General features: G+C 31.7%; 1 protein-coding gene across 2 annotated transcripts; it reads right to left on the bottom strand.

Moving 5' to 3' along the window:
* Positions 1 to 564: 564 nt before the first annotated feature.
* Positions 565 to 21205, bottom strand: LOC123712151 (homocysteine S-methyltransferase YbgG-like). Of its 2 annotated transcripts, none has more exons than XM_045665128.1 (7): positions 21082 to 21205; positions 14786 to 14970; positions 7885 to 8055; positions 6616 to 6716; positions 2316 to 2477; positions 1133 to 1347; positions 565 to 865 (listed from the first exon to the last, which is right to left on the bottom strand). In XM_045665128.1, exons 2-7 carry the CDS (start codon positions 14964 to 14966, stop codon positions 676 to 678), a joined length of 1020 nt encoding a protein of 339 aa, XP_045521084.1. In that variant the 5' UTR covers positions 14967 to 14970; positions 21082 to 21205; the 3' UTR covers positions 565 to 675. The 2 variants fall into 2 exon arrangements, with proteins under 2 accessions (XP_045521084.1, XP_045521083.1); XM_045665127.1 differs by lacking the exon at positions 21082 to 21205 and adding an exon at positions 20605 to 20822.
* Positions 21206 to 24279: the final 3074 nt, after the last annotated feature.

The following is a 24279-nucleotide window of genomic DNA, read 5'->3' as shown; positions in this document are numbered from 1 at the left end:
TGCTATAGTATAGATACCGTTGGCATTTTAAATTCGTTTTCAATCTACGGACGCCATCCAGTTTTCCAACTATTTTTGCGTCAAGGAAAATATGCTTTGATTTTTCCTGTGTACATTCCGAAAGTTTTATTAAGTTATTGACAAAGCAAACTCAGATTGATAGCTTTCGTTCGGCTTAGTCACCTGGGTTAGTCGCCGTTGCATATAAAAAATGTAATAAAGAATTTGCTTGGTATTCAGATTTTAGAATGTGCTTTATAATTAATGTTTCTTTATAGGCCCGTAGTTTTAAAACCTGTGCCTGACGAGTTTTTAATATGTTTTCGGAGTGCGAATAGAAATAGCGTACATCGAGATTTTAAATATATACCTCTATTTATTATATTTTGCAAGTCTTTATATATTTATTCCTTATAAGTTCTTTATGTATATAAAGAATATAAGAGAAAAAGGATTCTAACCGAGATTTGTTTATGTTAGCGAATACTTGAGACACGTCAGCGTATTTCCGCGTTACATTTCAGCTTTCATTGTTTATCCTTGTTTTGTCTTAAAATAAATACGGGTAATTCACGTAATTTATTAGGGTTTTAATAATATAACTGCATATATTTGTATATAAATTTAGATAAAACTACTATGAGGTCCGTAAAGTCCTTAAATCATAAACACATTTTAAGAGTGTTGAGTCTTTGAATATTTATGCTGGAAACGCCAGCGATCCCGCCAGCAGTGCACCTGGTTGCGTATTCTGGAAACATCTGCAGCATAGGTGCGGCAACAGCCTCCAACGTACCGCACACCCATATCCAGCCATTCTTGTATATACACTTCTACAGGCTCGCATTTATCCCTGTCTATCCACCTGGAAATTAAGTTCGTATATATACATAAACTTTTTAAAGGCACAGTGGAGTCGAACGCCATATATTTAAATGTCGTTTTTATTAGCCTTAGGAGTCCTTTAAGATCGATTTGCTTAGAAAGTATGCCACTAACTAAATATCTGTAACTGTTACTATATCTTTATTCAGTAAGCAATACATATTGTCGAAGAAATTCAATAGTTGTTAAACCATGTTCCTAGTAAAGAGTGACACAAAAAAATTAAGAAACTTTTGGTTCAACCTACCCAATCTGTGGGTTGTACTTTTCGCCCGAGTTAGGATAAACAATTAATGGTATGGGATCGTCCGGCCGGTCGTCATTGATTTCCTTCAATAAATTTCCTACGTACGACGGAGAGCAACAATTAACGCCGACCGCTACAAGCTGCTCGGGGTTAAGGCTCCAACACTTTTTCGCTACCTTTTGAAAACTTTCACCGTGGGCGATGCTCTGGTCGTCCTGAAAATGTCGTTCTATTATCATGCATCCACTCAAGTGGAATAATCGCTTTGACCTTTGACGTTATTGATAAGCAACTTAATGTAAAGTTATGCTGTATATAATAAAGAGTAAAAATTCCACAATCATGTTTTAATATACATAGCGATTTCTACGTAACCGTAATGTTTAAAGGAAATAAACGTTTTAAAAGCTTAAATACCTGCGACGAGACAAGTTTTACGAGCTGAGAAAATTTTCAATTTGACGGGTAAGTATCCTACAGGCGACGGTAAGTACATAATAATTGATTAATGAACTTCTTCAGCTTCACTTCAGAGAGATATAACTTTGTTATGTTCACCTGCATATATATTCTATAATAAAACTTAATATCGGAGAAGAGTCACAAGTATGTATGCGGTATATTTATTTTTAAACCATAATTAAATATTTTAATAGTAAGAAAATAATAATAATAAAACTTTATTCATGACAGAAGTCTGGTTGTGGCAAAATTGAATTAGTGCTAGTACCCACAACTAGATTGTAATTATTCCGTGGCACATGGTACATGTTCAAAACAATTTTTAGAAAAAGTTACATGTTACATCAAGTCAAACAAAAGTCGTATAAGAGAGTATGCCTGGGTGTATGTGAATGGATGTGTGTGCGTAAAATATACTCTGTATTTATGTGTGGCTGTTATTCTCTGTATTATGTGAGTTTTTATAAGCGTGTGCTGTGTCTGTTAGTTTTTGGAATCTCAGTAAACATATTTCTTCTGTTAATTTAAATGTATACATATATGAAATTACCTTACTAGACAATTGCAAAGTTAGCTCACTTTAAACTGCGATGTTTTTCTGTTCCTAAACATAATATGTAACGGAAAAGGCACAGGCTGAACTACAGTTAATACTAAATTGAAAGTTTAGGAAAAATGTTCTTACGTTATTAATTAGTCAGAAAATTCTTTGTAACATTACCTTACAACTAAACGAAAGCCAAGCTTTCATACCAGGGAATTCTCGTAACAGTTCGCAAAGCATTTCTGCCTCTTCCTGACAAGGGATTGTTTCCAACGCCAGCAGTTCCACTCCAGCTTCCACGAGGGCACGAATCCGCGGTAAGTGCCATTCACGCATTGACTGAAAAAAAGTACGCCTTTAATATCTCTACCTCCAAAAGTACAGTGAGCCATGAGCCAGACAAGTCTATCTCCAGCATCTCTGTATCAATTCTTCTGTGTGACTGATCATGATTATTACAATATTGCAGTTTGTGAATGTGTTTATAGGCCAGGGGGCAAATCGTTAGAAGGCTCAGCAGCTGTTTTAAATAGGTATAGTAACTGACAACAGAGATGTTGATAGGTCATGGGTAGATTATGTTAGATACACCTATCTAAAATTTGCTGTATATAATATAAAAACTTGTTAACAGAAATAGGAAGTACTTAATCTAATAAGTTGCAAATGCTATTGTACTAATGATAATTTCTTTACGCACACAAGTGACTTAAAACCACCGACTACTACACAATAAGGCGCGGCAAAAAGTGTGATTTTATTCCAGTGTCATAGAATAGACCACCATTCAAGCAACAATGTTTCTTTTGTGTCTTTACTACGTGACCGACAAAACAGGTAAATTGTATTTCAGCAAAAATAATTCTAAATACTTCTGCTGTTAAGGTAATCACTATTCCCTTTTAAATAAACAAACGAGTGGAGAACGTGCTACGTTATAATTCCAGAACTGAATTGCTTTTACAGTTCTTAGAAGGTTAATTTACGTTTAACGTTAAAGAACTCTCTTACTTATTACTCTTGTATAAGCTTACCGTTTTCAAACGCAGTTTAAACAAGCGAGCTTATAAAATGATTCATTATTTTCAATTCATTTACAAAATATTCGTTGTAAAATGGTCTCGTACCGGTATCATTGTAGTTGAGGGATAACTACAAGGATTATGAAGTAAGTGTTCAATGCGAATATTAATGAACTTTTAAAAGGATTTTCACTCCGCCTAAAAGCGGCTTATAGATTTTTCCCACTACGGAGCTAATTCCGTCCGAATTGAAACATTACTTGAATAAACACAAGTACTATATTCAACAATTTTAAAAACGTTGTGGATGAATTTGGCAAAATCTACAAACAATGTTAGGTAAGAAGTACGTATTAAAGTGTTTAGTTTGCGCTAATGTAACCTTAATAGAATTTTGATTTCTTGGAAAAATTTTTTTTTTTTGGAAAAGAAGTGAATTAAAAATATTAGTCTAAAATCCAAAAAACACATTAATGGACAGTTTTGCGTTATTCGATCAGTGTATTAGATTACAATGTTAAATTAATTATAAAATAAAAAATAAATTATCTTTATTTTGGAATATAAGATATAGGTATCACTTATTCCACGTCATTAAAATTTGTATCGATAGACATCCCTACTCATCGGCAAAGAAGACAAATGGTGTAGGACGAGAGAAAAAGCCGGCGTTAAAATTTCTCGGTACTCTTTTATAATATATGTTTGTCATTATTTTTATTGATATTTTTTTTACTTGTAACACGATTGGTGATGGATTCGATCGAATAATCTATTATATATATATAATTATTGATATCACTTATGTGGTGAAAGATAGTTAATATTAACTCATACGTGATTTTCAAATATATCCATTATATTAAGCAATACTTACAATATATATGTAGACAGTGTGTAATAGATTGCAGATTAAAAGAAACCCGTTAAGTGGTTTCATGTTTGCCTGACTCCATTTGTTCTTGTCTCCATTAATTAACTGTCCACCCCAGTCAAATAGCCCGAAAAAGGAGGAATGGAAAGAGAGTTTTTCATATTGCCGATGTAAATTTTAATTTCCCGGCAACTTTATGACCCTCTTTACGATTTAGCCAACGCTTTCAACTTTTACTTCACCGTTAGTATTCATGGTTCGTTCGAATAATATAAATTAAGGGTTTTTATTAACTTCTGTTGGACATGGGCTTTTTTTTTGTTGAACTTAAATAAGATAAGATTTACAATAATAATTATTATTATTTTATTATGTATATAAACATACAGCTTAATAAGCATATTTGGAGATTTGGATAAACTATCCAAGTTTCCAGATCTCCAAATCCTATTTTTAAAAGAGTTCCAAGAGGGTGCACTAATTACAATTTCCGGAAGCCTATTCCAGTATATAATGTAAAAAAATAGTACGGGGAGCTAACGGGAAGAAGGCTCACCAAATGTTAAGTGTCCATGGTCACTCACACTGCCAGAAGGCTCGCAAGTGCGCTGCCGGCCTTTTAGGAATAGGTACGCTCTTCTTACGTACGGATCTTGAAGGATCCTAATTCGAATTGGTTTAAAAACACTTCATGTCTTTAATTTTCTTATTGGACAAACCAGTTTGCTCGCAATGCGTTGCAATTTCTAATAATAATTAATGTTTATCTCGTGGCAATTAAAACATATGTTAGTTGTAGTATGAAACCTACATTTATTATTCGTCGTTAGCGAAGCAATTCAGATCGTTCAAAGCCTAAAGGTGGAAAGGATTTTAGGATAGGAGTTCTTAACTAATGATACCAAAAAAGTCGTGGCAAACGTTTCCGATTTTCTATAATACCTTAATAGCTTCGGCTTATTCGGAATATTTGTTAAAGCCACTATGTTTATCCTGGACCTGTCAGAAAGTTTTGACTGAACTAAATATATCCATTTACAAATAGTTCGTAGTAATATAAGTTATATTATCTAAAAGTTATGTTACTTTTAACAACATTATTCTTAAGTAAAATTAACCTTTCTTGTATAATATGGTATAAATAATTTCGTATAGTTATGAAGTTATAAGGGTCCATGTGTTTTATTTAACTTCTGATATCGTGCATTGACCAGTAACATTGAATACTGATAATACTATTGTCAGTACAATTATATACGAGTAGTGAGATATGTTAATGTGTCCGCAAATATCCGTAGATAAAAATAATTAAGCATTACTTTTAGATTGTAATGAATTTTTACCTTTAGCTAAAAGTGGTTTTCATGTATTTCTCTGACATTAGCCGGGATCTGTATATGCAACTGATTTAATGACGTTACAGCCTTAAGGCGTTTTGTATAACAAACAACGTGACAACGTCTAATAAAGCAGCATGACTCCTTGTCCCGTTACACTCATTGTATGCTCGCGCCGCATTCATCTCTCTCCCTCTTGATTGGTATTGATATTTCAATAAAAATATTCACTTTTATTCACAAGAGTATGCAATTATTTCATCAATGTTTTGTTATGACGTTGTCACGTTAAACTATGTTCCGTAAACCGACTTTACAGACAACCATTTTTTTATTAATGTCCACAAATGTACATTTATTTCAATGATATATATATATATATATATTAACCATGGTAGAATCATTCAAAGAAATACTATTGGTTCAGTAATATTGTTTTAGAGATGCCAAAATACCTCTCCTCCCAATACTTTCCATATATACTGGATGAAACCTTTCTGGAGGCAATCGTTGAAACTAACGTTTTTTTATTAGTCACTGAGCACTAAGTCTCGACTCTAAGCTCTGTAGCCTCTTCGTAATTATGGCAAAACGAACAAATTTATTGACATTAACGAAAATTTAAAAATAATTATTAATGGTAATAATAATGGAGAAATAAAACCTCGATTACTAACGAATTGGATCGTAACCAACACTTAGTCCGATATTTCATAAAAAAAATTTAATTATTAAAATTATGTAAATAATTAGAAGTTTATAATGATACATAGCTTCAATCCGGTAAAAAAGTGTTTTCTTTAAATGTGTAAAAGCTATGTTAACAAAAGACAATACTAAGTTAGATATTGTCATTAACAGACAGTGACAGTACATGCCGCTTGTAGAAATTCATTAAATAAATTAAGATCGCGTAAACTCAGTCTAGACATGTATAATAGTCTTGTAAAACATTTGTTTTCACTGGAATTTTTACAAAGGTGATTTTTAATAGCAAAGGCCTTAAACCTCCCGAAAAATAGCTTAGACAAAGCTATGTCTAATTTCATTAAGCCTTATAATTAATTTGTCCAGATAAAATGGCAACCAACGCCGAAAGAAATGACGCTGAAAAGCTAGAATATTCTTAAAGTTTTACTAATAAGAGACTATACCCATCAGAGTTCGGGCTGCGGTAATTGTCATTTAACTTCCGTAATCGATCTATCCGGTTTCTTAGTTGGATAGTATGGGTTAGTTCTTACCTGTACTGTAGTGGTGTCGGCGTAGCTGCCATCATATTCAGATCCATCGTGAAGGTGTGCCCCATACGGCCCTACAGAACCCACAACTATGGGTGCGTGATCTGGGCAAATAAATAATATTTTTTTAATTTGTTATTAACTTTACCAAAGGGTATTTACTCAAGATATTATTTCATACATTTATAACAAAAAATGATATATTTTTTTTTTTACACAAACCATTAAATATAACACGTGCAGATATCTCCATAAAATACAGATCAAAGAGATTGTTAATAGACGTTTGACAGATTGATAGAACTTTGACATTTGTTTCGAAGTTTATGATTATATCTTAAATCGTTTAACTTAATAATAGGGACCAAATTATACTATTGTATGCTCTTTCAACTTGCTAAAAAGTAATCGAAAATATGTAAATAAATTGTATTGAAGATATCACTTAAAATGATATATCTTCAATAAAATTTACACCTACACTTTATACAATTATAACCATTCTTTCAAACAGCTTAATTATCTACGCTATTAACTTCTAAAAATTCGAAGGAGCTTAAATTTATTCATTCCATTTCTCTATATTATATAATATAACAATTTATATATTTGTTCCTTATTTTAAATCAATTCATTTTCAATATGATTTAAAAAAATGGTACCTATTTTAAGAGCTAGTCCATTATTACCTCACATATTTTCAACTACGCAGTACATTTCTAAATTATGAGTAAAGTTGATGGTTATTCGCAATTCGCACTTCCCGCCGCAGTATCATAACAAATACTGTAACCCTTGCAAAGTGTAATTAATGCGAGCCTGCAACCTCCCGCAGGGCTACCGACCCGGGCTTTGTTCACTAAATGTTAACATTCTTGAAATTTTCATGAGAAGATTTATTAATTATTTTTTGTATACGTAATGTATTAACAATCTGAGTTATTATAATGAAACAATTTCGTGAATCAAGCACAAATAATTAATTCATAACAAATATTTGAAGTAGTTGCTTTTAAGTGATAACTTGGTTAGTACATCAGCCCATATTATCTTCCAACAGCGATACTAATTCCGACGTTTGCATACAATTTCAACGAGATATATGTCAATATCTGTAGCTGTACCTTACGATCGCGTTGGACAAAAACTATGCAAAGTTATAGAATACCGGTGCTGGTTTGAAAGTTCTCATGTTATTTGTTTTATCTTACTCATAGTGATCGTTAATTACCTGTCATTAGATTTAGTTTTTGTATGAAATTCTAAAAATACCTGTTTGTATATATTCTTCATATTCTTCCATGTATAAATCACGTGCCTTTTTCGCCAGCTCTGCAGCTCGCTTTATGAGATCATATCCTTCCTCAGCTGTGACTCCCAGGTGCTCCACGAAGCCGTCGACAGACGCTTGGTATGTGTTTGTTATTATCAAGTTGGCCCCAGCTGCAATTATAATATGCTAAAATCAATTATGCAATGCATTGAGTTATAGCGGCGATTACGACCATCTACGTTCTAAGTTAATTGGCTTGTTGTTAATTCCTTTAAGCGCCTCTGCTGTATTATATTTAACAATATTCGACGTTTAAGACGTATAAAATAGTTTGCGTAAAATTGGTTAGAAAATAAAAACTAGAAACAAAAACTCGTAGCCATTTCTTCTAATTAAAAAAAAAACATTTGACTTTTATGATTGTTAGTTTGAGATTTCCTATTATATTTCATCTTTAAAATATTTTAAGTTTTTAAGGGCATTTTAAGAGCGGAATATTTGTCTACAGATGAGGGAGTACGAGTTGCTTTTAATGGGTATTGTCACTGTGATGAGCTGTCCCGTTGACTTGGGGTTGATCGAGCCTCAACATATGCGGATATCCAAAGCACCTCAGATAACAAAAAATAAAACTACATTCAAATAAGACTTCCTAAACGGATATAAAACGAATTTATAACAATATATAACTCAACGTTTAAATTGATGTTTAGTAATGGTAGTCAAAGAGAAAAAAAAATGCTTATCTTCATATCGTAAATCTGTCCAAAATTCGACAAGTTTTCATAGTTCGTATCGAAACTAACACTATAAATTGTTGATAATTTTAGTTGGACAGCGTTATTTGAGAGCAGGGTGCGGCTAAGAGTTTAAACAATTAATGTTATTAAAACTTGGTAAGCAATATGATCCTGGGAGAGGACTGGAAAACTCTTGCAACAAGTCTCAAGTCAAGTTTTTCTAGGAATAAACGTCATAACAACTTAACTTGAACCCTTCCAATACGTCATAAAAGCAAAAAATGCTTTGACAAATTGTAATTTGTGAAGTGCTGATATAGGGCTGAAATTTCTTATCGTATATTCTGAAATATATTTTTTTCTATACAGCAAGGTAGACTTTTTGTGTCTTTGGACCTGGTTGTAGCACTTGACGTCTGCAACTATAAAATAATAATATTTACTCAAACTAATAAGTAAAAAACATTACATTATTAAGAACTCTTTATACGCTTTAATGATATAAGTAATGTCTACGTTTGGAAAACCTAGGGTACTATAACGTAAAATATTTAAAAAGTTCAGCATCTAAGCTTGCAGCTCTAAACCATTATGTATTGCCAGTATCATGATAAAACCAGCATGTCTGAACCGACTTAGTACGACCGAACATTAGACTTAACTTGTGTAAAGAAGTATAACCAAAACTTATTATATCATATCTTGCATTAAAATTAGCTTATATTTGACCCTACCAAAGTTTCCGTTATAGCGCATAAGAAATTCTTGTTAAGTTGAAGGAATTAATTATCTACTAAATAGATGCGGCTCCAATGGAAACGTATTAAAGAGACAGAGTGATTAATGGCACCCGCCATGTTTCGGAGCTCAAACTGTATTTTAGAACAAACGCGTATTACAAATATTGTCTTTTACATATTGAAACAAGTATCTATAGAGTTATTTAACTTAAGACTTCCTTTAAAAACAATAAAATCGATTTGCAAACGGCACATTGCACTCGTTTTTCAAAATGTTTCTTATAAATATTAACTACGCTAATATTGCAAACTTAAAATTATAATAATGTTGCGTGGGCTGCACAAAGAAAATGTCTAAATACAACCAAAACTATAAGTTGAGATTACCGTGTTTATAAAAAAAATATGCAACTAAAGAATTGTGGAACAGGCGATTTAAACATCTCACATTGGTCAGATTGAATAAAATTCCCTTGTTTGACATAATTATATCATACAACTCTGGTCTTCTTCTATTTGGGTAAACATAACTTAAAACTGCTCTAATCTATTCTAAATAAAATGTATAGTTATATTCCTGCGACTCTTTATAATCTATAGTAATGACTACGTATATCATCCCCTTTATCTTTCGAGGGATCCAACAAGGCTTTGGGTGCTTTGATGTTGCACCACGATGTATTTAAAAAGTTATTTTAGGGAAAAATTATGAGAGTAAATGTTTACGATGCACGCGCACACCCTCACAAAGAACCGACACCCTGAAGCTAGCTATTGTCAACATTTTAGTTTTTTTGAAGTTATACTTCTTTTATCGCTTTAGGGAAAAATGACAAGAGTATTTTTTTTTATTGTTATTGTCGTTTTTTCTACCAACGTAGAAAATTTAAGGCAAAAGATAAAATTTTTGAAAAGATTTCTTTTTGTTTTAGTTATCAAACTTTTAAATCATCTTCCTAGAAGTTAAAGATCACCATCGTGTAATGCTTTTTAAAGCATCCTTTAATAAACTTCTCCTTAAGGTTATTAAAGGATAAGCAAGGTGCCTTTATAGCGTGAAAGAGTATTTTGACCATAAGTTTTGACAACAATTATGTATAACTGTTCTTATTATTATGACATTTGTATGCCTATTTGTATAAGGTTGATTGTGGGGGATGATGATGATCAATAAATCTGAACTTTCTTTGTAAATAAACGATTTATTTTTATTAATATAAAAATAATATTAAACTAAGAATGTATAACCACAATACAGTCATTAGTATTAGTACTTATAAGGCATTATTATCCTACTTTCCGCAGTATACAGAGGGGAAAAGCAAGGCAGTAGGTATGCCTCCTGGGAGTTATTTGTAGACACTTTTCAGCTTTCCTTATGAAAAGAAACTGTTCGTTTTGTGGTAAAAGGCTTTCAGAGGACGATGACATGCGACGGGGTCGTTCCTACTTATGTGGCTGATGCAGGGATTACATGCTATAAACTTACGACTTCTTACATTATAATGTATATTCACCACAGATGTTTACAAAAAGTAAGGTTCGCTTTCAAAGATATTTTTATCGTTGGCAACGTTAAACATTTTTTTTAAAAAGCTTCTCGCTTGATTTTAAGTTTAAATAAAGACAAGCACAAAAATATGTCTGATGCCTATACCTTAAAAACTAGAGCTGCCATAGAAAAACTGCCATTATAATCAGCGACCTCAAATTAGTTACCAACAGCCATAAAATTCCATGCAACAGAAACGAATTTTTTTTTTTCCTTTGTGTAATTAGATATAGCCAGCCAGTATTCATTACACTTAAAAAGTTTAATTAAAGTACGAAAATAGTCGAAATACACACATAAGGTATTTAAAATTTTCTTTATTTGGCGTGACTGCAAATTAAATAAGAGCTGTTATATGATGATTGCCCACTTACGCTCCAAGCTTAGTTTCAAGTTATATAATACTGGCAGGTATGATAAAATGATTTTATCCAAATTATTAAATCAAAATCGTGAGCAACAAAATCTTTTAGTTATTCATATAAACTGTAACTAAAATAACAAATCATCGTTGTAGTTACTTATGTGTAATATTATAAAAAAACAATAGTGCTTTAAAAAATTCGTCAAAATTCATTGAACCCACAATTTTCTTAGTGACGTATTATTATTAAAGTAAGGTTTATAATTCACGCACACACTGTGTAAATTATGACACATGATATAAATTAGACTAGAATATCTACTGTAGTCTAAATGAAAGTTTTATGCCAACACGGCATTTTTATGACAATGACAACATTATGACAACGTTGTAATAATGTTTTTATCTAATCCGATTTGTATCGTCAAATCGATAGTTACACCAATTACGAATCTAATAGTAGGATTTATTTTGGCATTACTTTAATTTTCATTGTATTCAATCAAGAATAAGTATAAGAATAAGTTATCACCCAAATAGTCGTAAATTTTTAAGTAAAATCTCAAACGACAGAAGGAGAAAAAAAAGTAGAATAAATGTCTGCCACAATCCTGCTCTATTTCATTGATTTATAAACTCAGTGATGTATTTAAATATAATACCGAATTGTAAACTTTGGGTTTTTAAGTTTAAGTCAAACTAAAAAACTAAAACTTCAGCGAGAGACGTCTGTTTATTATAGAACAGAGGGAAGTGTTCAGGAGTGTCATCGCTCATGTACACTGACAAGGCTTGTTAGTGCGTTGATGTAAGGACTAAGTTTAATTGGTTCGGTTATACCGACATGGGCAGCTATTTCTATAGTGATAATGTTCAACAAATGAAAATGCTCAAATGTGGAAGAACGGACAGCGAGCTGCTAAGTGCCGAGAAGCAGTTAAGGAAACTATAAAACGGAATATATACATTTGCTTATATCTGTTAAAGTTTTATTTAAATGAATGAAACCGAAGTACCAGTTGTATTGAAAACGAAATAAATATTTTTATCGTTAAGGTGACCGCCCAATTACGATGACAGTATCTTTGCTAAGCTCAATGGAAAGTAAAATATGGGGCTAGATAATGCGTAGCTTAATAAATGGCAACACACCCCATACAATATGTCATACACTTGATTGCCTGGAAATTCATTTCGTATCTCTCTCTAAGAAGAGAACGCAATTACACCGTTGTATCTACAGAGGACTTATTGAATGTAGGTGTGTCAATTACCTACGTGAGCTTCAACATATTAAATCTAGAAAGTGACGCTATATTTTATTGTAGAAAGGGAACGTCTAATATAATGCTTCGTTTCGAACCCGTGAATGCTTAATTTATATATTATACACGTGTATTACTTGTATATTAAAAATAATGTTGTTTTATATACATCGTTTCGTAATAAAAACGGTTTAAAACTTTTTCGTAACTTTTTCTACTAACTCGTAGTAAATACAAAGTACTAGACATAATAATTAAAAAAAACCTCATGTAAACGTGGGACAAATTAATGTATTTTTCTGACAGCGAGTATACGATCTATGTAACTACTAAATAAACTAACACTGATTAAGCTATAGATTATGGAGATCAGAGAAACATTTATGTTACTCCGGTCAATTATTATATATACAGTCTAAACCGTTTACGACGACATCGACAACACACCGGTTATATTGAGCAAAATCAAAAGTCCAGGCTGAATTCTATTGTATTAGGTACTTAATAACAACGTCATCGGCTGTTACGACTATCGGTTTTTACGACCAAATATGAGTAGTCCCATCGATGTCGTTATAACAGATTTTGACTGTATAATTTTATTACATCACATGTAAAACGAACACAGCAATAAGTAAACTTTAATATAATTTAAATAAAGAATATGTAATCAGAGTCTGTTGCTATATCATCATGTGGGATCCAAAAAGACGAAGCCGTATAAAGATATGAAGCGACACCTACAATCCTCGACAATTGAGCGCTAATAAAGTTATTGCCAACTGAAAGGATATATACAACTTCCCTACCTTTCGGCCGTCGGATCAGTTAGTGATTAGACAGGTCGAGAACTCCCTTAAGGTCATAAGAACAGCTCAACATTCTTCCGCAGATGTAACCGTAACAGACTGGACTGATACTCTTGTCCAATTCGATCTTTCGCTTGTATATAAATAAACTATTTTTCATAACTTTTTAGAAATACTACTTTTGACCGTAACAACTTTTACCTATATAATTATAACACGATGTAACAATTAAATTATTACAGTTCACAAGTCAGTAAGCAGTATAATTTGGATATTAATACAAAGGTATTACTTACATACCGAATGACTGGACTAAGCCCCATATTAATATCATCGCAATTCCGTTCTGACAATTAGTTAATATAACTAATCATTTGCGCTTTAATTACTAGGGAATTATAGTTAAGCACATAATTCTAGTTTAGATATATTATTTAACATTTCTATAAAATAAAATTTTAACAATCTCTGATAGCTAATGAACGATCTTTCAAGGCAACATTATCGATTTTAACGAAATATCTACACATTTGAGTCCTGGGCATAGAGAATTAGAACTAATTAGTAATCTTAACAGTTGTTTTATTTTAAATTAATTTTATTGTAATGTTCTGAAATGTATATTAGCAATGGCCCTGATACATAACCAAAACCCCCTGGATTTGGGTCCCGTTTTATCAGTAATTTTACGGGTCAAACACAACAGGACGGCCAAAAATGATAAAATCATATCTCAAAAATAATCATGTTGCGTCCCTTACATTTTGCGTTATGGGAAAAGGAACAAAGAACAATTTTAGACTATTATTTAAATAATCTTTGTAGATAGTTTTGGATGTACGTAAGAATAAACAAACTTGAATCAATTTCATAATATATGAATGAAAAATTATATAACTGCATTCCTAAGAAGTGCTGACTAGTTTTTACTTGATAGCGAGTTAAAAATTTTTTTTATCTATAGTAGATCAAGCTCTAGCGAGCACAGAACTTAAGCTAACTTTAATTATTCCAGATAAATTTGTGCAGCTCCTGAAAGAGGCTGAAAATTAACATTATACTATTTGTTATTTGGAAATAACTATATGGAATCATTTATTTATTTTAAGTGTGTGAGTAAATATATACTTTGGATTGAAATAATTTTTCCATATCGTATTGTCTCGATTCGATCAACGAATCTTAAGCCGAGTCCTTGGAAACATAATTTTAATTCAGTTTAATTTTAATATATATTTAGCAGGTACACATTTATATGTTATTCATATCTTCGATATACATGTGGGTCTACCTGCATTATTTTATAATTTATTCTCGCTTCAATTAGAGATACGATAATTTATTACAAAAACAAACGTAGAAATAGATTTACAGATTACAGGCACATAGTCTGAGACAATTTATGTAAAACAATTACTACATAAACTCACCGCGTAGAAAATCAAGATGTGCATTGACAACTTCGTTAGGATGTGTGTGAAGGAATCGGGCACTCCATAGAGGATCACCGTCAATAACGTGACCAACGTGACAAGAGAGCTGAGTCGAGAATCCGCCGTCCAAGACCACAATCTGCGGTGGTTCCACGTCATCGGAAGCTGGCGGGGTCATTCTTCTGCAATGAATCGGAATTTTCTTACAAAACCGTAGATGAAAATTGATCAGTTATATATTTTTGTCTTTTAATCTTTCGAATCCGAAAATGTTATGTAAAAGATGTGATGTTTTATTTCCCTATATTTAAAATATGTTATATATATTTCAACTTGGACAAGCTGGACTATGGTTGTTTAGAATATAGTATGATAATAATTTTTATTCTACGTTTGTTAAATCTTTACTTTAAGTAAATTTAAATTAATCGAATGATTTTTTAAAGTTTATTTTATGGGATATTTTTTCAAATTTGACTTTCAATTTTTGAATTTCAATTTGACTTATAAATATATATATATATATATATAAATTCAACAGATAAATTTTCCATTTTTGTAATTACATTTTTAACAGTTTCGCCGGTTTCTTTTTCATTTGTTGCAAAACAAATTTAAAATTGTATTTCTCTATACCTTATTTGTTAGAAAATACCTTTTAATTTATCGATATTATACACAAATCACCATATTCAAAGTTAGCTTCATAAAGGCATTTTTTTCTGCGTTATAAAAAATCTAAATAGTCAATTATGAATTTTAAAGACATTTTTACACTGGAAATATTAGAAAAAGTCTGTATGCGGTATGAATGGTGAATCTTATACGTTAGAATCCGCAGAGGGGTTCAGGAGTGAATGGTGTCAGGTCAGAATGTTAAGTGAATCTTGAGTTCAGGACACAAGTGGCCTTGGAGTGTAGCAGAATATTGTATGCAGGCACGCTGCATATGCCTAATGCATACAACACTTTTGTGTTACCATAACAAACTTTATTGAGCGTGTAAGAACTTGTAAGGAAATTGCCTGGATGGTCTAGTGACTAACACGTTCGCACGAGGCCACGGGTTGGAAAATAATTGATGTTTCTAAAAAATGTTACATCTCCTCTGGAAGTTGGTGTTCGAACATCCTCGTGCCTCGGATGGACTTCTCACCTGAGGGTGAGCATTTAAAGGTAGTCTACTGCATTGATGCAAGTAGTATGAGAGTTATGGAATAGCAGCTATAACAGCTCGTGAATAATAATACTAATGTGCCTATTAGTACTATTATTCACGAGCTGTACCGTTCACACTAGAGCAAAATTTAAACAAATGTATATTTGCTCTTTACACTAATTATTTAACAGTAGAATAAGGTAATTTTAACTTCCTAAAATGGAACTATTTCTTTTATGTGTAGGAGTCATATATATTTTGAAAATTTAACCATATGTCAACAGTAAACTTAATAATCAATGTAATTACGTCTTATTTTTAAAGTATTTATTTATAATGAATATATTGGTTATTTTCATTCGTTCTTAGTCAATTGTACTACCATTATCGTAATATAATAAAAATATTACACAGAACTTCAACTAATGAACAACTTAACTTTCTTACTCAGGCCGGGATTAATTATTTTTGATAAAGCTTTTTTATAAATTTGACGAATTTATATAATCCTAATCCTTGGGATTGATTTGCTCCAATTCAAACAATTTGTATGACTCAAATCTTGGCATTTGAAAAGAGTGGCGGAAAGTTACTTGCCAGTTCTTGTGTTTAGAATGAATTTTACATATTTTCTGTTGACTATATGAATAAAGCTATTTTGAGTTTGATCAAAGCGAGAGATCACCAGACCGTATCAGGTGGATATCCGTGATCTCTGCCTTGGTACTCCTTCAGGAAAAAGCCGTGAAGTAATGAAAAAAATACACAATTTCTTTTTGTAATATTCAAAGTGTGTTTATGTCTAAACTTGACGTTTTTTTAGTTTGAAAAAGTTAAAAATGAGCCGGTTACAAAAATGAGTCCATCGTGCAACGGATTTATTTAAGAGTCCCATGGGAAGTATAACATTTTCGCGTGAAGGGTGGATTTTCAACCTCGCAATAGCGCAAATGCTAGGGCTGAATTTACAACTAAGACGTAATGTTCCGTCATTCATCAAAGTATTAAAAGAATTTTATATATTTTGTGATTGTTGGTTAGTTTATTTTATAAAACAGTTTTAGTCAACTATTCTCGACTATGAGTTAGTTTGAACCTCGGCTATACATGTTCGTTACAAATGATTACACACAAATATCGTGAGGAAATGTACAGAGCAGGCAGCGTTTCATGAAATTAGACGGGCGAAGATTTCTTAAACATTGTTAAGTTTACGTACACTCCCAATTTTCCCAACAAAGTGCACGGCTTAAATTGGTAAGACTAAACCTATTATATTAGCATCGCTTGGAGCAGTATGTACATATGAGGTAGAATATAATCGAAATTATATAGAAACAACACATTATGCATAACCTTTTATCTCATACATTATACTATTAATCACTACTGCAATAAAAATGTTTGTATATTGTAATCATTTGAATGTCACAAGTTGAAAAGTGCATTTTATTAAGTACATTCATCACATGCGTTAGTGGAGTTAACCCTGAAGTGGGAGTTTAAAATTTCAAGGTTGCATTGGAAAAAATGTGTGCGTGTACTGGTGTACAAACGTAAGAAGTGAAACTTCTAAAAATTAACTACTATATCCAACTTAACAGAAATTAGTTAAATAAAGTTATATTAGATAAAGTTTAAGAAAAGTCTTTTATTATCATAGACATGAATATAAATAATAGAATTATTTCATTTTACCTTATTACTACTAAGATTGTTACAGAATTTCATTAATTGTAATAGAATTATTACTATCGTTTTTATATATTTTTGTTATTAATGGCTTCGAATTTCTTCGAATCAACCGAGGTAGGGACAAGAAAAAGATGGCGAGTTTTGATATTATGTACAAACAACACTTTAATGGAGCAATAAATTGATTCACATATATTTATAGCAAATATAGCGATAAAATTTTGTACGTTAAACAATAAAATATCTTTGCCTATGGGCAGTCATTTTAGTAGGTACGTTGCCGGCCTAGGTGGGAGATGTAAGATCTTTATTGAAATATTAAAAATAACTATAACAAAATTGTCTTAAAAGAACGCGTTAATTCAGTGTTTTTATTACATTAACACTATCGATAAAAATAAAGTGATATTTATAACAAAATTGACAGGAAATGATGAACAACATGTCATAGTACAACAAGCGACCTACCAATGTCCAATCCATTAACAGCATGCGTTTACATAGGCTTACATTGTTTTACTTGATATACACGACAAAGTTAGAACTTTTGAACTTTTATATTGGCCACATGAGACTCCTCTATCCTTTCCCATAAAAACACTTTCAAGTTGGCCGTAGTTTGCTTCGTTAACGCAAGACTTTATTTTTATATATTGCTATTAATTTGTCTTTAAAAAATGATTTTATGGCGATTGGTGAGTAGTGATTCTATGTTACCATTGTGCCAAGCATGATCCTCATAATCGACGATTAACCACGGTTAGTCATAGTCTTTTTTCTCTCATTCCTCTTCACATCTTTGTTCCTTTATACTTCAAATAGTAAGAGTGACTTGACTAGAGTGCAAGTATTAAAAACAACTTAAAAAAATTAAATAAATCAGCCTCCTGTACCTGACAAGCCTCACGATGTTTTCCTTCACCGTTCGAGCGAATGTCAATGCGCACATAGACAGAAAGCCCATTGGTGTACAGACGGGGCTCGAACCTACGACCTCAAGGATGAGATTCGCACGCTGAAGCCGTTAGGCCAACACAGCTGCCTTAAAGAAACTTAACCCACTTACAAAAGATTTCTGCAAAAATGTTGCACTCATTTTGCTGTTTTGATCCAGCTGCCAAAGGTTGTTTGGTACTCCGTTCATTCGTTAATTAGTCACATGAAATGAATACAGCTTTCTTCAGAATAATGCGATCAGTATCATTAGGCTTCGTAGACGGAAGACGAAGGGAGCATCACAAAGGCTGCTATTAATTATAACGTACAGGGGTAGCTACCTACCCATAAAATTCCTCCCTGTGCAAAGTCGTCGACATTTGTTGAGCAACGAAGAATGGATATTGTTGATTGTTAATTCGTATGTATGAATTTCTTTCGAGCGAATTAAACAAGAACTACTGAATTTACAGTTCTAATTTCAAAATGTAACTAGATAAATCAATGTTATTTTCGTTTTGGTGGGGCTTAATCATAGGCGTGTAAGGTTGTCATATCATCCAAAACTAGCCAGAGCCACAGTTACAGCAAAAAGTTTTCTTAGATTACGTATTATTTTAATATAAGATTGTTAATATGTTGTATTTGTAAGTGTAGGCGAAATATAGAAAGAATGGAGTGGTCTGGAGAAGGCCTTCACTTGTGAATAGGTCCTTACTACCAAGTATTGACTAGGAATAAATTCAGGTATTTATATATTTTAGTAACTTTTAATTTATTATTTTTATTTGTAGTTGTTAAGGAATAAATAGACTGTTTGAAGTGAAACTTCTTTATCGGCGATGTAAAAAAAAATACCGTCACATTTTTCGGTTACGCGTCACATTTTTCCGTTTGCGCCATCTTTTTCTTGTCCCTACCTAGGTTTATTCGAAGCCATTAATAACAAAAATATATAATAACGATAACAATTATAGTAATTAATCTATTACAATTAATGAAATTCTGTAATAATCTTAGTAGTAATAAGGTAAAATTAAATAATTGTATTATATGTATTCATGTCTATGATAATAAATTTGTTAAACTTTATCATAATTAAATTATTTAACCTATTTATGTAAAGTTGCATATAGTAGATCATTTTTCGAAAAATAAGGCCATAAAGAAGTTTCACTTCTTACGTGTGTACAAGAGTACACGCACACATTTTTTATTTTGTTTTGTGTATAACAGTTTTGGTTACATACATGATTGTTTTTTGGCCAAAATTTACTTTTATATAGAAGCAAGATCCTAATCTATTAATTTTTTTTATAGTTTATTCAAGAGGAAAGCTATATTAATGTTGTAGGATTAAATGATAAAGAAATTACGGAATTGTATTGCGCGCGCGCTCAACCCTGAAAAACGACTTTTGACTGTCAGCAATATAGCGCAAACAGATGAATAACATCCTTATAATTAATTCTGAAAAGTTGAGCTAGACGATGAATAACTGTTTATTATCAATATAATAGTATAACCATTATTTAATGCCCAGGATATGACAAAAACGGGTTTATGTTCTAGACTTGACAATTCTTCGTGTTTAAAATTTTCCATTAGCATGTTGGGACCGAAGCCATAAACGTAAGTGTTTCAAAATTCAAGAATGACAAAAATGTTAAAGACGTCGTAATTGAACATAAATCAGTGTGCGAAAAAGTTGGGGGAGCTTAATTCTGAAATGGTGGAGTCTTAGCTCGAAGAAATATTGTTTTTGGTGACAACAATATATTTAAGTGACTCGACATCCACCTGAGCACGTAGGGACGTGGTGAAGGCTGCTTACTTGTTTTATAAATTCTATCATTAACATTTTTTATAAACAGAATGATTTTAAACAAAACATTTTAAAGAGACATAAAGAATTTCTTAGACTACTTTTATAACATGCAGCCGCGGTCAGCAATCAATAAAATTGGATATATTCATAAAAAAAATATATTAGAAAAGATATTTTATTTAAATATGGCATACTTGCCAGACACTATATTATGGTGGTATATATTTTTTTACAAAAATTTCATCGATGAAAGTGTAGCTTGGATAAGTTACAATATGATAATATCGTACACATATTATTATTGCTAAAAATGTAATAAACCGTTTGAAAACTGAGTTCGAATGCTCTAAGCTTGATTGTATGATTTAAACAGTATCGTTGTACAAACGCGTGTGAGAATCAAGGTCATTAACGGAATAAAACAGTCGATCTTATTTTCGTCGCGAGTAGGGATTTTTTAATCACGGAACAGTTCTCTAACATTTATTATTATCGAATTTAAATATCACTATTGATATATATAGACTGTGAACGCAATGGCATTTAACAGTCAACTGATTATTATTCTAAGCGTGCAACATCGTCGTGCACAAATTTAAATAACTTATAACTATATATTTTAAAGTTGAAAGTCGATTTACGATATGCCTGGATTTTTTAAAATAAAATACTCACTGCGAGTGGATTTTTCTTTATCTATGTATAAATATCTTTATCGACACGCGCAAGTCACATGTAAACGGTCGCACGTTGTTGTAACCACAATACTACACTGACACTGGCAAGTGGCCACTGAGATTAAACGCTACTTGGCTAAATGTGTTATCGTGTTTACTCTGTTTACAATATCAATTTGCCCACTATTTGGTCTTCACCAAGAAACAAACGAAGCGTGGTAAACACTCTATGGAAGAGACGTTTTGTCATGCATGTACCAAAGTTACACTAATGATAATTAAAAATCAATGTATGACAAATAGATTTGTATTTTTCTACATAGACAGAGCATATATTGTTTTACAATGAACTACACTTGTTTCTACTTCAATAGATTTTACTCATGTGTATGTATTTATTATATAAAGTATAATAATTTAATGAGAACACTTGAAAACAAAGACAAGCAAACACATTTACAAAGTTAAATATTAAATAGACAAAGAAGCCATTGTAGCTTATGAAGTAATGATTTAAGTATACAATAATTATTGAACGGTTACAGAGATAAAAATATTGAAAAACTTTAATTAGCGGGGAGCAACGCACTCTGCTTGCAGCGATTAAATCGTCGAAGAATTATTACATTTAAAATGGTAATATTATTAATAAAGTATCCAGATAAAAATATGTTGATGTTGCAAATATTCGTCCGCTACTTTGTACGTATTCAGCTAATTAACAATTACAACGTAAAATTCAAATTCGAATTCTATATTTTAGTACTGCCGTGCTAAGAAAACACCAGCACATCTCTGATAGTTTTCTTTCCTCACCTCCTCACTCTCGCTGCTCTAATATCTGAGGCGTCGATAAATTGTCACTGTATTAATATTCCTTTAAAAAATAACTATTAAATGTTCTCTTTCTGAGTCATTTGGCAAATAAATAAACGCAAAATTTTATTTAATAAATTAGACATATTTGTTTTATAATGGGGCAAAAGTGGTCAGACATCGCAGCCCATGGACACGTTTTACCACTAAAACGTAAAGCGCACGTTGCCGCCCCTTATTTAACATTTCGAATGCTTAATAAGAGTACTACTGAGAGAGTAACGCACTGATCTCGGCGTCTCTTTTTTTTATGAGGCAAACGGCAAGCTTATCTGATGAAGTGATACCGCCCATCCAGAGTGTCCATCTCTCAATGGCAGTTTTTTAAGTAATGGTACGCTCTTTTCTTTTTACATTTGAAAGGTAATAATAGGGTATTATTTTTTATTAGTATTATAGTATAATTAAATAGAAGTGCTTTTTAACACAGATTAGGCATAATAAAACTACAACGTATTTCAGACGATGTGTTACAATTAATATGTGTTCAATGTATTTTATACTTGTGAATGTATCTTAATTAATTGTTTTGATAGAGCAGTGTGTTTACTTTTCTTTTATTAACAATCCTGTTCTATAAATTAGTTGATTTACTCGAATTTCCTTATTTAGAATTATATTACCTCATCTAGATATTATCGTTATCGTTGCCTTTCACCTTCCTTGTTAAATATGAAGCGAATATTTTAAATCGAATTTATAATTAGCTTTTTAATTTTTTTAGTCACTTCTCACCTTAGTAAAGCTTTAGTGTCGCCCCGTAGTAATTATATCTTAAACGCTATAATCTAACTAGAGAATGATTTGACCGATTTGGCTAATTATGATCTTGAAATATTCACGGAATGTTTAGACGGTGGGGACATATATTTATATACCTTCAGAAATTTGTGTTTTATAGCTGTAGTATAAGATCCGATATCTTTGGTCTGTTTTAAAGAAAAATATTATGTTTTGACATTAATATATGTAGATAGATCACCGGGACATCTAATTAGTTGATAAAACATCACTTGTACAAAAGTAATATTATTTTTAAAATAACGAATTTCAATAAACTAATAGTAGCCATCGTAATAAGTTCGTGGCACTACATAACTATCGGTCATTCACCTGTGCTATCAAAAACGCAATCCACATTGTACGTACGGAGAATAATGTGAGATTTGAGTGTTGAGTCGTAATATTAACGTTTTGGCACGTTCTCAACGGCTTGGTCACACCATTACAGCTTCCCAGCTCGTGGAGCTTATATTAGTTCCAAAACGAAAAACATATTCTTTTTAGTAACTACTGTGAGTTCTATAATTTCCAATATGTCACAAAGACACCACATGTGCGGGTCACATTGCTCGCGTTTGTAATCAAAAGATACCCTTGTTTAGAATGGCCCAGTGGTAAGAAAATAAGAGAGGACTCCCACCAGAGACGTGGGAAGATGAAATAAAAGAGATAGCGGAGAAAACTCGGAAATTGGAATAATAGTTAGGGATCATTAACAAAATTTTCAAACCAATTACGTCCTAGTTTGGCGTCCCTCCTAATGAGAGTTAAGCAAACATTTACCCAAATGCATCTTCGTGGGTAAAGAGTGTCGCTGTATAATTTTGTATTGTTTTAAAACTTATAGTTTTATTCAAAATGTATTATATTAAATAATTAAATGTACTTCAAACATGATTCTACTTAAGTACTACTACATAACACGTTAGTCCAATGAGATATATACGGAAGTATATTCTGAAAAAATCAATAACTGACATGAAAGTAATATACTGATACTCATATTCTATATTTTGAAACAGTTGTTGTATTCCAAGTCAGAAATCACAATAGCTGCTGTCTCATGCAAGTCAATTATGTCTATCCACTGCTTGGTTAGATCTATCTTACCAGAACTCGAACAATGAATTAAGTTCTAAAACAACCAAATATTGTTATCCTAGTTCTGTGAGTAAATTGGAGCAATTATAATTCACATGAAATGGAACAAAAACGACGCGGATAATTCAACTCTAGGCTAAAAACTGGAGAGAAATTTGTGTTTTAACACTATTAATATATAACTATATTCAGGACAAATAAACAGGAAGAACCGGAAGAAAATCGGTTTTAGCCTTAGTCTAAAAGAATTATAAAGTATTATCTGTATTACCTTTAGTATCTGTAAGTCTTTTAAAATATTTTTATTGTTTTGTTAATATGTACTAATAATTTTTGAAATAATAATCCACAATAGTGTATAATTTTTTTAGCAAAAGAGTATTTATATTAAATTTAATTAATAAAACAAAGTCCGGTTTATTCAAACGCTAACTCG

This window comes from Pieris brassicae, chromosome 7, assembly GCF_905147105.1.
Source record: "Pieris brassicae chromosome 7, ilPieBrab1.1, whole genome shotgun sequence".
NCBI classification, from domain to species: Eukaryota; Metazoa; Arthropoda; class Insecta; order Lepidoptera; family Pieridae; genus Pieris; species Pieris brassicae.
Note: the sequence above shows the minus strand (reverse complement) of the source record. Positions and strands in the feature narration are given on the sequence as shown.

Bases quoted from the DNA above. Each gene is read 5' to 3' on its own strand.
- LOC123712151 (XM_045665128.1), bottom strand. From the start codon at position 14,966: ATGACCCCGCCAGCTTCCGATGACGTGGAACCACCGCAGATTGTGGTC. The intron at 8,056-14,785 runs GTGAGTTTATGT...TTATAATTGCAG, and splicing joins ACATCTTGATTTTCTACGCG to CTGGGGCCAACTTGATAATA. The intron at 2,478-6,615 runs GTAAGAACTAAC...ACTTTTTTTCAG, and splicing joins CCGACACCACTACAGTACAG to TCAATGCGTGAATGGCACTT.